The sequence below is a fragment of the Myotis daubentonii genome, chromosome 1, assembly GCF_963259705.1.
Source record: "Myotis daubentonii chromosome 1, mMyoDau2.1, whole genome shotgun sequence".
NCBI classification, from domain to species: Eukaryota; Metazoa; Chordata; class Mammalia; order Chiroptera; family Vespertilionidae; genus Myotis; species Myotis daubentonii.
Window position 1 is genome coordinate 85,468,263 of NC_081840.1, and position 14,567 is coordinate 85,482,829.

Consider the following 14,567-nt stretch of genomic DNA (forward strand, 5'->3'; position numbering starts at 1 on the left):
GATGTTGGAGAGGTGGTTTTGGCATGATCCCCACAGGCCAGGCCAAGGAACCTCACCTGCTGGAGGGACACAGCTCATTCTGCAGAAGCCCTACGAGTTGGAGCCACGCAGCCAGGGAGAGACCGTGGGAGGCTGGCTCCAGGGCGTGTCCGGCCCGTCTTGCCCAGTCCCGCCCCGCTGGCCACCTTCTAATTTCCTTTCAATGTGCATGAATCTGTGCACCAGGTCACTAGTTATTTTTATAAGTAAACATACTCAAAATAAAGAGCTAACAACTAACAGGAGTAAAGAGTAAAAGGATTTTTGAAAAGACGTATTACAATCCAACTTTTGTAGGCATGCCTAAAATTCAAATATACTAGCCCATTTATAACTTTAAATATATTAAATGAGATGCTCATCTTCAGTGGATAACTTATATTGAAATATGAGAAAACTACCTGCATAACTAAAACATGAAAAGGCAAAAAATATTAAATATTGAAAAAGTCAACATATTAAAGTTTGCATATATTCTTAAACTTTATGTATAAAGCACCATTTAATAAACAAACCTATATAACTTCACATTAAATCACAATTGGAAGCACACTAATAAAGTAAAAATAAAGCATTCTTTTTGTAACCTTAGTCTTTTTCCAAATGTTTAATATTGTAGAGGAAAATACAACCGAAGTAGATAGAAAAATAAACATATATACTAATTTTTACTTGTTTTAATACATTCCAAGAGGTGAATGTTTATGCATTGCAGTGATAACCACATTTCAGTTAAACAGTAATGCATTGGTTTAGAATAACTGCCAGAAATGTGAGTAGCTTTTGAAAAGCTTCTTAATTTTTTTAAAAAAGTGCCCCTTTGTTTATCAAGTTGAATCTTCAGTTCAGAAAGCTATAAAACTAGTATTTTTAAAAGATTTCCGAAAACTTTGTTTCAAGAATAACTAAAACACCCACTTGGATTTTTATGCTAGATGACAAAATTTCTCAAAGTACACACAATGTAATTTTTTTTTGCATTAGGCATTCACATAAAATTTTGCAATGAAAGTTTTCTAATGTTACCTTCTAATTCCATGTGCAATTAATTCCCTTCAAAGAAAAAGGATATTGCCTTGTTGAAGGAAAGTTTTGAGATAGTAAGTTAACACTATTTATAAGAACAACCTTTAAGTAATGAATAATGCAGTTTATTTTCTGCTGAACATTTTGTGTAAACACGTATGGCTAGATAGGAGTGATAACACTACCAAATGAATTCAGATTTAATAAAATAACATGATGTTTAAGGAAATGATTTAAAACTATATCTGTATTTTCTTTTTTTGGTATTTTTGAATTATGTAACTTATGTCAACAAAAGATTTTATTATCCCAAATGGGATGAAATACTTAGCAAGGCATTCTTTATAGTGTTAACTGTTCTAATCTTGCTAGAATATCAATAAGCAGTACAAAGTTTAAAAGAACAGCATAAAAATGAAGGACTCACCAAGGAAATCATCTCCATTTCCTAGTTTTAGGATGGAGGGTAAAGTATTGCACTTTATTATTCAACACAAAATAATGTAGCCAACAGTAACATACAGGTACACAATTTAATATTTATTATATGCATTTTATATACATTATTTTTCAACAGTTGTACATTTGCTATGTGGTACAATCTTAAAAATTTGCTGATTCATCGTTTGTAAAACAAAAACCTTACAAAACTCATCAAAACTCGCAAACTGATCAGAGAAGTTTTTGGAAGACTAGAAAAAATATTTTATTGTCTTAATCATGCATTACACAAACAAAATCTTTTGTTACACCATAAAATTAAGCACACTTGAAAAAATAAAACAGGGATAACTAGTCCAAACACAGCAGATTTCTGTATCCTGATTCAATTATTTTGTATCCTATTGGTAATGTAAATAATATTTTACTCCCAATATTTTAAAACAAGATAGTTTTGTTTGGAATCATGGTAAACCAAGATATGTGTCTTGGGAGAATCACCTTGGTATGTAACTTAAACTATAAAATATTCCATTTTTAGTCTATTTTAGACTATTTAAAGAGTTCCAAAATAGATATACAGGTTCCTTTAGCACATTAATAAAAGGATATAAAGAACAAAAAAAAGTGAAATAAATAATAAGCTATTAGCAAGACGGATAATCCTTGATAAATAAACTTGTAAATACAGTAAGATGTACAAAATATCACATAGTGATAGGATGCCAAGATTAGGTTTTTTTTTTTAAGAGTTCATTTGGAGTACTAAACCCCACTATTTCATTTTAATACACTTAATAGTCCTTGGTTTATGAAGACAATTATGTGATGATGAAGGTGATTTAGCATCTTATGGAAGGACTTAGCTGAGCTGTATTAGGCAAAAGAAAGAGTGTGGTTACATAGCAGCGGGTTAGTGAGATCTCTGTGTTTTAGGGTTGTATAATGCAGAAAAACTTCAATACAATCTTAAGCACTGTTGTGACAGGCTAAATATATAAAAAAGGCTTATAAAAACTAGAATTTTATCCAAACATTTTGTGCAACTAATGCTAAAATATTTTAAGTTAAATTTTCTTTTTTTCTTTTTTTTAAAGCAAAATAAGTTTAAAAGGGAATCTGTGGCATTCAACTGATAAACAGAAGATCACTAAGAGATGAAAAAAAAAACTACTCTTGGAGCTCACTTCCCCCCAACAAGAGCACCACATCCCTAACCCTAAGGCAGCACACAGAGTCCAAAATAAAAGTCCTTTTGTAAGATCAGACTCCACGTTGGCTTAAAGATACCTAAAAAACAGATATATGCTCAGTTTGTATCCAGTACAGGCCACAAATACTGGAGTCCTTTTTTGTTTTGTTTTTTTGTCCCACAAAATACAGTAATTACAATTAAATTAATGAACCTGACATTAAGATTTTAATTTCCACCAATTTATGCCTGCCCTAAATAGCCTTCACCAGGCAGATCACATGTAGTGTCTTATCGGTAACCATTTTTGATGGCAGTGATGCAGACCCTCTTTTTGTTCAAGCAAATCTGTTGTTATGATGTATTTGTTGATTCACACAAATACTTTGGCAAGGGCATCAGCCCCTGCACTAGCAATATATGCTTTTGATGGATGGAAAGCAACATCATATATTGATTCATCTAATTTCTTCCTATGTGCTGTTATTTCTTGCACACATGTCTTGCTGTCCAAATTCCACAATCTAATAGAACAATCATGGCCTGTAAAAGAACAAATAAAAGTGTTTTTGAGTAACAATTCTTTTATAAAGTTTGTGCGCAGTACAGGAAATTCAGACTTACTTCCAGACATCAAATAGATTCCATTAGGATCTACTGCGAGACTTGTAACAGCATCCAAATGAGCTACCATAGAATGGATCATTTTACCTACATAAAACATAACAAAGATAATTATGTTTTCATAAATATTTACTAACTTGATAGGTACTTTAGAAATCATAAAATAGCATGAACATAAGAGACAATCACTATAGCATTTTTAAAATTGTAATAAAATATACCTAAACATAAGAGTTACCATTTTAACTATTTGAGAGGGTACAATTCAGTGGCTTTTAGAACATTCCCAATGATGTGCAACAATCACTATTATCTAGTTCAGAACATTTTCAATACTGCAAAGGGAAACCATATACCCATTAAGCAGCCATTCCCCATTCCTCTCCCCCAAGTCCCTGGTAACCATTAATCTACTTTTTCTCCCTATAGTTTGGACTATTCTGGATGCTTCATAGAAATAAATCATATAACAACATGTGGCTTTTTGTGTCTGCCTTCTGTCATTTAGTATAATGTTTTCAAGGTTCATGAATTATCCTATATAATAAAAAGCTAATATGCAAAGCGACTGAACAGCAGAACGACTGGTCGCTATGACATGCACTGACCACCACGGGGCAGACACTCAATGCAGGAGCTGCCCCCTGGTGGTCAGTGTGTTCCCACAGGGGGAGTGCCACTCAGCCAGAAGCCCTGAGCCGGATTCATGGCTGGCGAGCACAACGGCGGTGGTGGGAGCCTCTCCTACCTCCGTGGCAGCACTAAGGATGTTCTACTGTTGGCTTAGGCCTCTCCCCATCAGTCAGATATCCCCTGAGGACTCCTGGAATGCGAGAGGGCGCAGGCCGGACTGAGGGACCCCCACCCCCCAAGGGCATGAATTTTGTGCACTGGGCCTCTAGTAATAATGTATTAAAGAGAATTTTAATTCTAATGCAGAACTTTCCCAGTACTTTTAATAGACATTTGTGTTACATGAATTTGACAGTATCTGATAGACAGTGGAAAACATAACAGATATAGGATTGCATCAAAGACAAGATTATGGAAGCTCCAATTAAAATGAAAACAGAAAAAATCTTCCTCATTAAGAGATGTAAAGATTATTTTATATACAGGTTTAATGATAAACAAATCACCAGAGAATACATTCCTACCTAATGATTTTAGTATCATCAAATTCATTTATCCTTTGAAATGTCAATCGTTTTATATATTAGAAATAAGAGAAGGAGGTAGGAGTACATCATAGAATGATAAATTATTCCAAATTTCCCCAGGTAGTAAGAAAACCACTATTCTGGAAAATGTAATTTATTGAATATCTTCCCTGAAAGGAAATAGGATTCAAGAGCAAGTAAAAATTAAAAGCAAGTTGTGAATACAAAGTTGTGTTGCACAAATACTTTGAGGCAAGGGCCTCAGCCTCTGCACTGGCAATATATGCTTTTGATGAACGGAAATCAACACCATACATTGATTTATCCAAAGACAGAATAAAATAGCAAATAATGATACTTTAAAAATTCCCTGCCTTTTCATTACTTTAATGCCTGGATTGATCCTAGAGACACAGAGGCTCTCTCCAGAATTCTCGTTCAAATCATTTGCTTTCCATCTAGTCCTGATGACATGCCATTCTGGAACATGACATAGATCTTTTATTACTGACTAGAGGTCCGGTGCACAAAAATTTGTGCACTCAGGGGGGTCCCTCAGCCCAGCCTGTGCCCTCTCGCAGTCTGGGACCCCTCGGGGGATGACCACCTGCTGGCTTAGGCCCACTTCCTGGGGGATTGGGCCTAAGCTGGCTGTTATCGACATCCCTCTGGCAGCCTGGGAGCCCTTGGGGGATGTTCACTTGCCAGCGGGGAGCAGGCCTAAGCTGCAGTCGGACATCCTTAGCGCTGCTGAGGAGGCGGGAGAGGGCTCCCACGACCACCACTGTACTGGCAGCTGTCAACCTGGCTTGTGGCTGAGCAGAGCTCCCCCTGTGGGAGCGCACTGACCATCAGGGGGCAGCTCCTGCATTGAGCATCTGCCCCCTGGTGGTCAGTGTGTGTCATAGTGACCAGTCATTCCCAGTCGTTCTGCTGTAAGGGTCATTTTGCATATTACCCTTTTATTATATAGGAGTGCCTGGCCAGCCTGGGTGAGGGGCTGATGACTGTTTGCAGGCTGGCCACAGCCCCTTCAGGGTGGGGGTCGCCCCTGGGTGCTTGGCCATCCTGGGTGAGGGGCTGAGGGCTGTTTGCAGGCTGGCCACAGTCCCTTTAGGGTGGGGGTTTCTGCTGGGGTGCCTGGCCAGTCTGGGTGAGGGGCAGAGGGCCATTTTCAGGCTGGCTAAGCCCCCTAGAGGGGACCCTCACTCCATGAGGGTGTGGCCAGACTAGGTGAGGGGCTGATGGCTGTTTGCAGGCTGGCCACAACCTCCAGCCACCCAAGCTCCCAGTGGAGGCTGGCTGGAAGCAAGTATCTGGGACTTATTTGCCTTCTATAATTGAAACTTTGTTGCCATGAGCGGGAGGCCACAGCCAGCTCAGGGCAGGTGGAAAGCTTGGCTTCCTCCATCGCTCGGGCAACCAAGCCTCCTGCTTGCTCCAGCTCCGTAGCTGCTGGCCGCCATCTTGGTTGGGTTAATTTGCATATAGTCACTCTGATTGGCTGGTGGGCATGGCTTAGGGCGTAGCAAAGGCATGGTCAATTAGCATCTTTGTCTTTTATTAGTATAGATCACAAGGCTGTAAGTGTTGATCTGAATACAAAACCACAACAAAATCAAGTGTGAAGGTTTCTCCAGAAAACATCAAAAGTCCTATCACTTTCTGGCAATACGAAACACTTATCAGTTGAAGAGAAAGTTTCTCATAATTTCAAACCACATTTGTCTATTCTTCATTAGTACTAAGTAATGAACAGAATAATTGGAGATTCTTCTCTGCTCTCCCAAGAAACAGAAAAATCATTCAACACACTATCTTTAATTGCTTAGTCCCACAATTCATCTCTCAATTCTAGAATCCATTCTTCTCAATATTCCTATTCAAAACAAACAAACAAAACCCTAGATATGAAATGATTGGCCTCAAAGAAAGTAATCTCAAAACATTAGGGGTTAAGTAACAAGCACCATTAGCTTCCTTTAAAATGTCAATTCTATGACGGTAACTCTTAATTCACAATCTAATTCTGATTTCTTTCCTGAGAATAACCCTCTATGTCCTAAATTTAAGGTGTCTTAAACCAAAGAATTCTTTCAACCAATTAGCAAATCTCCCCCATTTCATTAAGGGTGCAATAATTTTCCACGTTTAATTTCAACTCTCCTGCCTATACATTAAACTAACCTTTACTGATATGTTAAGTCAATTCTAAGTCAACCCTTCTTTTCCATATAGTGACTTCGAAAATGCGAGTGACCCCTCTCCCTTCAGATTGAACCATGTATAGAGAGATCACATGCTGAACCAAGTTGGCTGCTGAGCTTCCATGGGTAACAACAAAAGTCACAAAGCATCTGACCCCTCCTTCAGCAACACTTACTTGTAATTTCTCACATTTAACCAATTTCACGTTGGCTCCAATGCCACTGCCACCCCTCTTCCTCCACCAAGATTAATTCTTTGCTCTTATAACAGGCTACCTGGCATCTAAGCCCTTTGACTTGGGCAATCAGTATTATAGGCCACTATGAAATGGAAAAGAAACAGACTAATGTAAACCATGTAGACTCTAGAAGCAAACTGTATGGATTTGAATCCCAACCCTGCAATTTTCGTGTTCTACACAACACTAATTATTTAACTTCTTTTAAGCCTTTTATTTCAACTGTAAAATGGAAATAATAATAGTATCATATATACCTAATAGAGTTATTAGAAGAGCAAACATGTTAATACACATAAATCAAATACAACAACGGCTCACAGTAAGTAATATACCATTAAGCTCCAAGAAGATAGGGCATTTTGTTTTGTTTACTAAGCACTGAGAACTCCGGCAGATAGCCAATGAATTCTGCTACATGAGTTCACAATCTATTCAGGACCTTCTTCCTCCAACTTCTCTACCACATCCTACACCTTTTCTCTCATACTCACTAGCTAAGTGTCTCAGTATAGTATATGCAACTCTAATTTGTGCCTCTATCAAACTTTTAAAAATCACGAGCCTCAAAGATCTCTCTGGAACAAAAAATAGAAATTGTAAATTTTTAATTCCTTGAAAGTCAAGGATCTACCATATAATATAACTTAAATAATCTTTTTAAACCAATTTTGTAAATCCCTGCTCAAATATTTTAAGTGGCTTTCACAGTGCATAGCATAAACAAAAATTCATTATTCTTAGGTTGGCTGTGAGAAGTTCTCAAGAGAGTCTGTTTTCTTCCTCCAGGCTTACCGCTTTGGCTTTGCCTGTAAAAAAACCCCCGTGTTGGCCAAAGTTTCTACCACCAAGCCTCTGATCAAAATACGTCCTTACCTGAAATTTCCTACTACTTTCTTCACTTAAAAAAAAAAATCTTACCATTGCTTCAAGGCAAAGCTCAAACCCTTACTCTGTGAAGACTCCTTTACCTAGCAGAGTTCAGGTGCACACACATACACACATCCTGTTTTCCCCAGGTAACAGTTAAGTCCCCAGAAAGCAGAAACCCCATCTTATACATGACAGTAGCCAGTGCACTGCAGAATACAAAATGCTAAATATGTTTCTGTTGTTAAAATCTAAATATTTATCAAACCCATTCATAATATTGATTTCTATGTCTCAGATACAAAAGTTCAATAAATTGAACTTTGGTGTGTGTGTGTGTGTGTGTGTGTGTGTGTGTCTGTATATGAGAGTAAAAGTGAGAGAGGTTGATTTAAAAAGAATTTTTCCAGTGTTTGGAGGCCACTGCTTCAATTTCTTCCCACTAAAGATAAGGTACTAAAACTATTTAAGAGAAATAACAAAATAAATTGGTAGATCTTATAAGACTGTAAGCTCCTTACTTATTAAGTGAAATTTTATTACCACTTTTTCTTGATTTTTGCCATTAAAACACCTCTAGAGACTCACACTTTACTTTTAATACAACTAACTACGAAAATTCCTGAACCTCCCCTTACAAATCTAAATCTGTAATAATTAATAAAAAAATATCAATCTTTTTAGAAATACAATAACGGAAATTATCTCTGTTCTTGCAGCAGAGGATAATCTTATGCTTCAAAAAATGTTCAAAGAATTGTTGATAAGGTGTTAAATGGAAAACATTCACATGAATATGAATAGTCTCTCCTGTGAAATACATAGTCCTGTGAATATCCATTACCTTCTCAACTGTTTTATTGAGTTAAAAGGAATCTGTCCATGAAGTGTTGCTTGAACAAAGGGATTTATGAAAGACTAAAAATATGACCATGTTCTATACAACCTCCAAAGAGAAATCTGTCTTTTAATTTGCTATCTTGCTTGATAATTTGTTGCCCTGCAATAATATTATAAATAATATTTAAGATTTTGATATGGAAGTCCTCTAATATACCCCTGGTTTTAGCTTCCCCTCAAGGAAGCCTTTCTAGCTGTCAGACCTTTCCTGAAAGAAAACAAACAATATTTTAAATAGTATTCAGGTATTTACAGATGGAACAAGGGTCCTTAAAGAAACTCTATGGCCACATTAATATTTGATTTGACTTCTATATAAATGATCAAGTTTTCTGACAACAAGAAATACAGGGAAGATGGCAATAAAACACTTTTTACTAACCATCATTTTATCCCCTGAGAAATAATTTTAAGAACATATTTGAAATGCCAAACCCCAGAAAGACACCTCTTCTGCTATACTAAATCACAATAGACTATGAAGAAAATAATTTCAAATGGATGGATTTATATTTAATATGACATGAAAAAAATCATAATACGTAGGCAAGGTTTTATTTACATACTTAAGGATAAAACAACATATTATGAACGTGCTACATAACTAAAGCAAAAATCTGAGTTAAAATTATTTAACTTGGCAATTTTGAAGCAGAAAAGTCAATATATTTTATATAAAATAGCATTTTTGATCACTTCAAATTTACAGAATTATTAATGTGATTGAAAAGAAAATAAGACAACCTACTTACCCGTTTTATTGTCAAAAAATTTGATGTGTCTATCTTCATGAGCAGTTATTGTAACAGGAAGTGTGGGATGACTTACTACTCTATTAATGTGATTACTGGATTGTAAATCTGAAAAATAAAGGCAGATAAAGCACTAAAATTCAAACCTTCAGTTGGAACTGGATGATGACCTTTTTATTCTTACCAAAAAATAAAAAAACAAAGCTTTGGCATAAAACAACAACAAAAAAATCTAAATAAATACATACATACATACATACATACATACATACATACATAAAAATATCTGAGAAATAAAACTAGAGCTCTAGAGGAATACAATTCCTTAAAAAATAAATGTTTAAGCTAACATGTCCTATAATATGGACCCTACTAGGCTCAAATTTAGAAAAGTTGTAAGTATTTTAATGTAGGTGGTTTAAGAAGTCTTAAAAAAAATCTCACAATTATCATTACTTTTAATGAATAGCCCATAAAATAATTATAAGCATTTAAGGAAAATTCATAAGTGATAATTAGGTGTTTGTAAGAAAGAATCCCCAGCCTACCCATACTGACAAAAATACAAAGAACCAGAATGAATGTCCTTAGGAATAAGACCTTTTCTTTACTGACAAGCTCCTAATTTTTGATTAGCGATGAGGGAGAACAGAGAAGAATCAAAACAAATGGGAAAATATCATCCACATTATTAGACTTTAAGTAAATCAATCTTTCCACATGTATATAAGCACTCTTAACTAAACTTAAACACATAACACAAAAAACCCCCCATATATGTTTGTGTGTGTAATTACCTATGGAAGAGGGAGAGAGAAACTAAGGTTGAAAGGGCACTGGGAAAGACACTTCTTTAAGTATTTTAATGTTTTACACGATTAACATTTAAAAAGCTTGATTTTTTAAAAAGCAATCACAAAAAATCAAAAGTAAATTTAAATGAGTGAACTTTACCATGTATCCAATTGGTGGTATAAGCACAAATAAATGAACTATTTCAAGTGACTTGAAAGCACAGTAATAGATTACCCATCCCTAGTTTCAATAACCAAACTATTGACAGTGGTTTTGGTATTATTATTCTGAGATGACTATGTGTACTGTGAAATAAACAAAATGAGAGATGATGATGATTTTGCTGAACACAGTGAGATTTGGTACGGTTAAAATGAAATAAAGACATAAAAATCAATGAGATAAATCTGAATTTCAATAGGAAGTATTCATATGAATTTATCAACATTTTTTCTTTTAAAAAAATGTATTTGTAGCTCTGACCACCAAAAAAGCCTAAACCAATGACCAATTCAAGAGCCATGAAATCCATAAGGACCAACCCAAGAGCCTAAACTGTAGTCTCTAAATGTCTTTTTTTCACTCAGAGAATCCATGGCTCCTTAGAGAAATGGCCAATTTCAGATCTGGGGCACAAATCAACAAGATGAACCTAGAATATCTTCTCATATCAGAAAGTAAAACTATCAATGACTCCCAGGGTCATGTCAAAAGGACTCAGGAGCTACATGAATAAATTCCCACTGGCCAAAGATTAAACCATCTGAATAGCAATAAAGATAATAACGGCAATGATTCATATACATCAAATACATTTATATCTAAGTGAGATTATCCTATATAATAAAGAGCTAATATGCTAATTAGACCAGACAGCAGAATGACCGTCTGGACAACCTTCTGGACGAAGCCGGAGCTGTGAGGGCCAGCCGAGGCTGCGAGAGCTGAGCCCCTTGCACTAATTCCATGCATCAGGCCTCTAGTAATGATAATAAAACAAACAAACAACACCCAATAGACTCTCTGGTCACCTATGGAGGATGCTAGGGAACACTTCATTATTACTATTATGTAAGCTGGTAAATAAAGGGGAGGGGGAATCAATAATTTATTTTGCCTTTCCTTTATAATCTAACTCCGAAGCACCCAAGTTATTGATGAGGGGTGTTCCTCTTTACAGAAGTATTCTAGCTAATATATGGAGAAATAATGAAAGAATTAGAAAATTATTTTTCAACAGCTAATGAATTGACAGATCCAGGTAATTACCATCAAGACTGAAACATAAAAAGATAAACAATAAATAAACCAGACAATATTTACTTCTGATAAAAGTTCACAATTTATGAAGTAGTCTTGCCTAACCATTAAAAACTTTTAAGTGAACACAAATAAAACACTGAACCTAAATTTGAATAAGCCTCTGGAACTAAAACCAATTTAGGAAATAAAATGAATAGAGGAGCTTGTTAAATGATACCCCAAGCAAAATCCAGTTTGTGGAAAATTTTACAGGCAAACTATCCAATTTCCTCAAGTAAAAAATGCAAGGAAGTACAGTATAGAAAATATAGTTAATAATATTATATCTTCAATAAATGGTGCTGGGAAATTTGGTCAGACACATGCAAAGAAATGAAACTAGACCACCAACTTACACCATACACAAAAATAAACTCAAAATGGATAAAGGACTTAAACATAAGACGGGAAACCATAAAAATATTAGAGGAATCCACAGGCAGCACAATCTCAGACATATGCCGAAGCAGTATCTTCATCGATACTGCTCCTAGGGCAGTGGAAACTAAAAAGAAAATAAACAAATGGGACCACATCAAAATAAAAAGCTTCTGCACAGCAAAGGAAACCATCAACAAAACAAGAAAGCCCACTGCACGGGAGAACATATTTGCCAATGTTATCACTGATGTTATTACTGATAAGGGTTTAATCTCCAACATTTACAGAGAACTCATACAACTTAACAAAAGGAAGATAAACAACCCAATAAAAAAATGGGCAATGGACCTAAATAGATACTTTTCGGAAGAGGACAGAAGGCAGGCCAAGAGACATATGAAAACATGCTCAAAGTCACTAATTACCCGAGAGATGCAAAACAAAACGACAATGAGGTACCATCTCACACCTGTCAGAATGGCTATCATAAACAAATTAACAAATGACAAGTGCTGGCAAGGATGCAGAGAAAAGGAACGCTCGTGCACTGCTGGTGGGAATGCAGACTGGTGCAGCCACTATGGAAGACAGTATGGAGTTTCCTTAAAAAACTAAAAATGGAGCTGCCATTTGACCCAGTGATCCCACTCCTAGGAATATATCCCAAGAAACTAGAAACACCAATCAGAAAGGATATATGCACCCCTATGTTCATAGCAGCACAATTCACCATAGCTAAGATCTGGAAACAGCCTAAGTGCCCATCAGCAGATGAGTGGATTAAGAAACTGTGGTACATCTACACAATGGAATATTACACTGTTGTAAAAAAAGACGGAATTCTGACCATTTGCCAACAGCATGGATGGAACTGGAGGGCATTATGCTAAGCGAAATAAGCCAGCCAGAGAAAGGTATTACATGATCTCACTCATTTGTGGAATATAATGAACAGCATAAACTGATGAACAAAAACAGATCCAGAGACAGAGAAGCATCGATCAGACTGTCAAACCTCAGAGGGAAGGTAGGGGAGGGGGAGGGTAAGGGGGAGAGATCAACCAAAGGATTGGTATGCATGCATATAAGCCTAACCAATGGACACAGACACTAGGGGGGTGAGGACATGAGTGGGGGTGGGGGTGGGGGGGTAAGGGGTGAGAGGGTAATGGGGGAATAAGAACACATATGTAATACCGTAATCAATAAAGAAAAAAAATTTTAATATCCGTGTATGGTGCCAGGTGGGTACTTGGTATCAGGGGGACCACTCTGTAAAGTACATGATTATCTAACCACTATACTGTACACCTGAAACTAACACAAAATAATATTAACTATTAACTGTAATTAAAATCAAATAAACATGAAAAAATATAAACGAAATAAGAGATGGAGGGGGAACCTACAGATGAAAAGAGAACTGAAAAACTTATCAGCCAATCACAATGTAGAGTATTATTTGGATTCCTACTTAAATAAATTGTAAAATACACATCATATCCTATACTTACTACATTGACCATTTATGCATAATTATTGGGGCTACATGATGAGTTCATCAGACTCATTATACTATTTCCTCTACTTCCATATGTATTTCCATTAAAAATTTAAAATTAATTCATTTGCTTTCACCTTTACATTGCTTTATTCCCTCTTCTGTCCTCATATACCCACCCAGCTTATTTTTAAGCATAATTTCAGGAAATAGAAATAATGTAAATACGTTAAACTATAACACAATGAAACCATTTTTTTCATCCTAAATTTAAATAGTCAAAATGTGAAAATTAAAAACCACCCTCTATTGTGTAGTAATCCTTTTTAAAGTTTCAAAGGAACCCATGAAAACTTACCAGAATCTATCTGTGATGAAAGCATCACCAATGTCTGTGATGTTTCTAAATCATAAATTACTGTACTACCAGTGTTGAAAGAGGTCACCATATGAGCTGGATCACAGCCTATAAAGTCAACCGATGTAGGTATTCCATGCTCTGAAAGGAGCCCAAAGAGATACAGTGTAAACACGTAATTTAGAAGTCTCTGCTCTTCTGATTAAAAAGGAAATTCAAATATTCTTGAGTTAATGTTAATAATAATAAAAAAGAAATTGTTAGGATGGTGAGCTATATAATAAGTAGCTTTCCCTCAATTATTTTATTTTATATTATTGACTGGGTGATTGATTTTAGAGAGGGAGAGGGAAAAGAAGAGGGAGAGAGGAAGGTGTAGGATGAGAGGGAGGGAATAGAGGAGGGAGAGGGAAGGGGAAGAAGGAGGAGGGAGAGACATCAATATGAGAGTTAGAATGATTGGTTATCTCCTGCTTGACCCCCAACTAGGGACCCGAAAACTAGGTATGTGCCCTGACTGGGAATCAAACCCACGACCTTCCAGTGCACTGGACGACACTCTAACCCACTGAGTCGCACCAGCCAAAGCTTTCCCTCAGTTACTTAAAATATTTGTAAAACATTCTATTTATTTAACATAAGGAAAATATAGCTAGAGGGTTCTTAAAGTGAGAGTAGATATGTGCAAAAGTTACTTTCTATGCATTTTCTTTTAAAAGAGAAATAAAAAATCCTGATGAGTCTTTTGGCCCACTTGCAAATTACACTGAGTGGCCAGAT

At 36.0% G+C, this 14,567-nt stretch overlaps 1 protein-coding gene across 3 annotated transcripts in view; it reads right to left on the reverse strand.

The window, feature by feature from the left end:
- Positions 1-1,584: 1,584 nt before the first annotated feature.
- The window catches only part of STRN3 (striatin 3), a 103,633-nt gene continuing 90,650 nt past the window's right edge, over positions 1,585-14,567 (reverse strand). For all 3 annotated transcript variants that reach the window (XM_059709984.1, XM_059709993.1, XM_059710003.1), the window contains 4 exons: positions 13,788-13,928; positions 9,451-9,558; positions 3,323-3,409; positions 1,585-3,241 (listed from right to left, as the gene is read on the reverse strand). In XM_059709984.1, the coding sequence (XP_059565967.1) occupies positions 3,072-3,241; positions 3,323-3,409; positions 9,451-9,558; positions 13,788-13,928 (506 nt within the window). In that variant the 3' untranslated portion in view covers positions 1,585-3,071. The remainder of the gene's footprint in view (positions 3,242-3,322; positions 3,410-9,450; positions 9,559-13,787; positions 13,929-14,567) is intronic.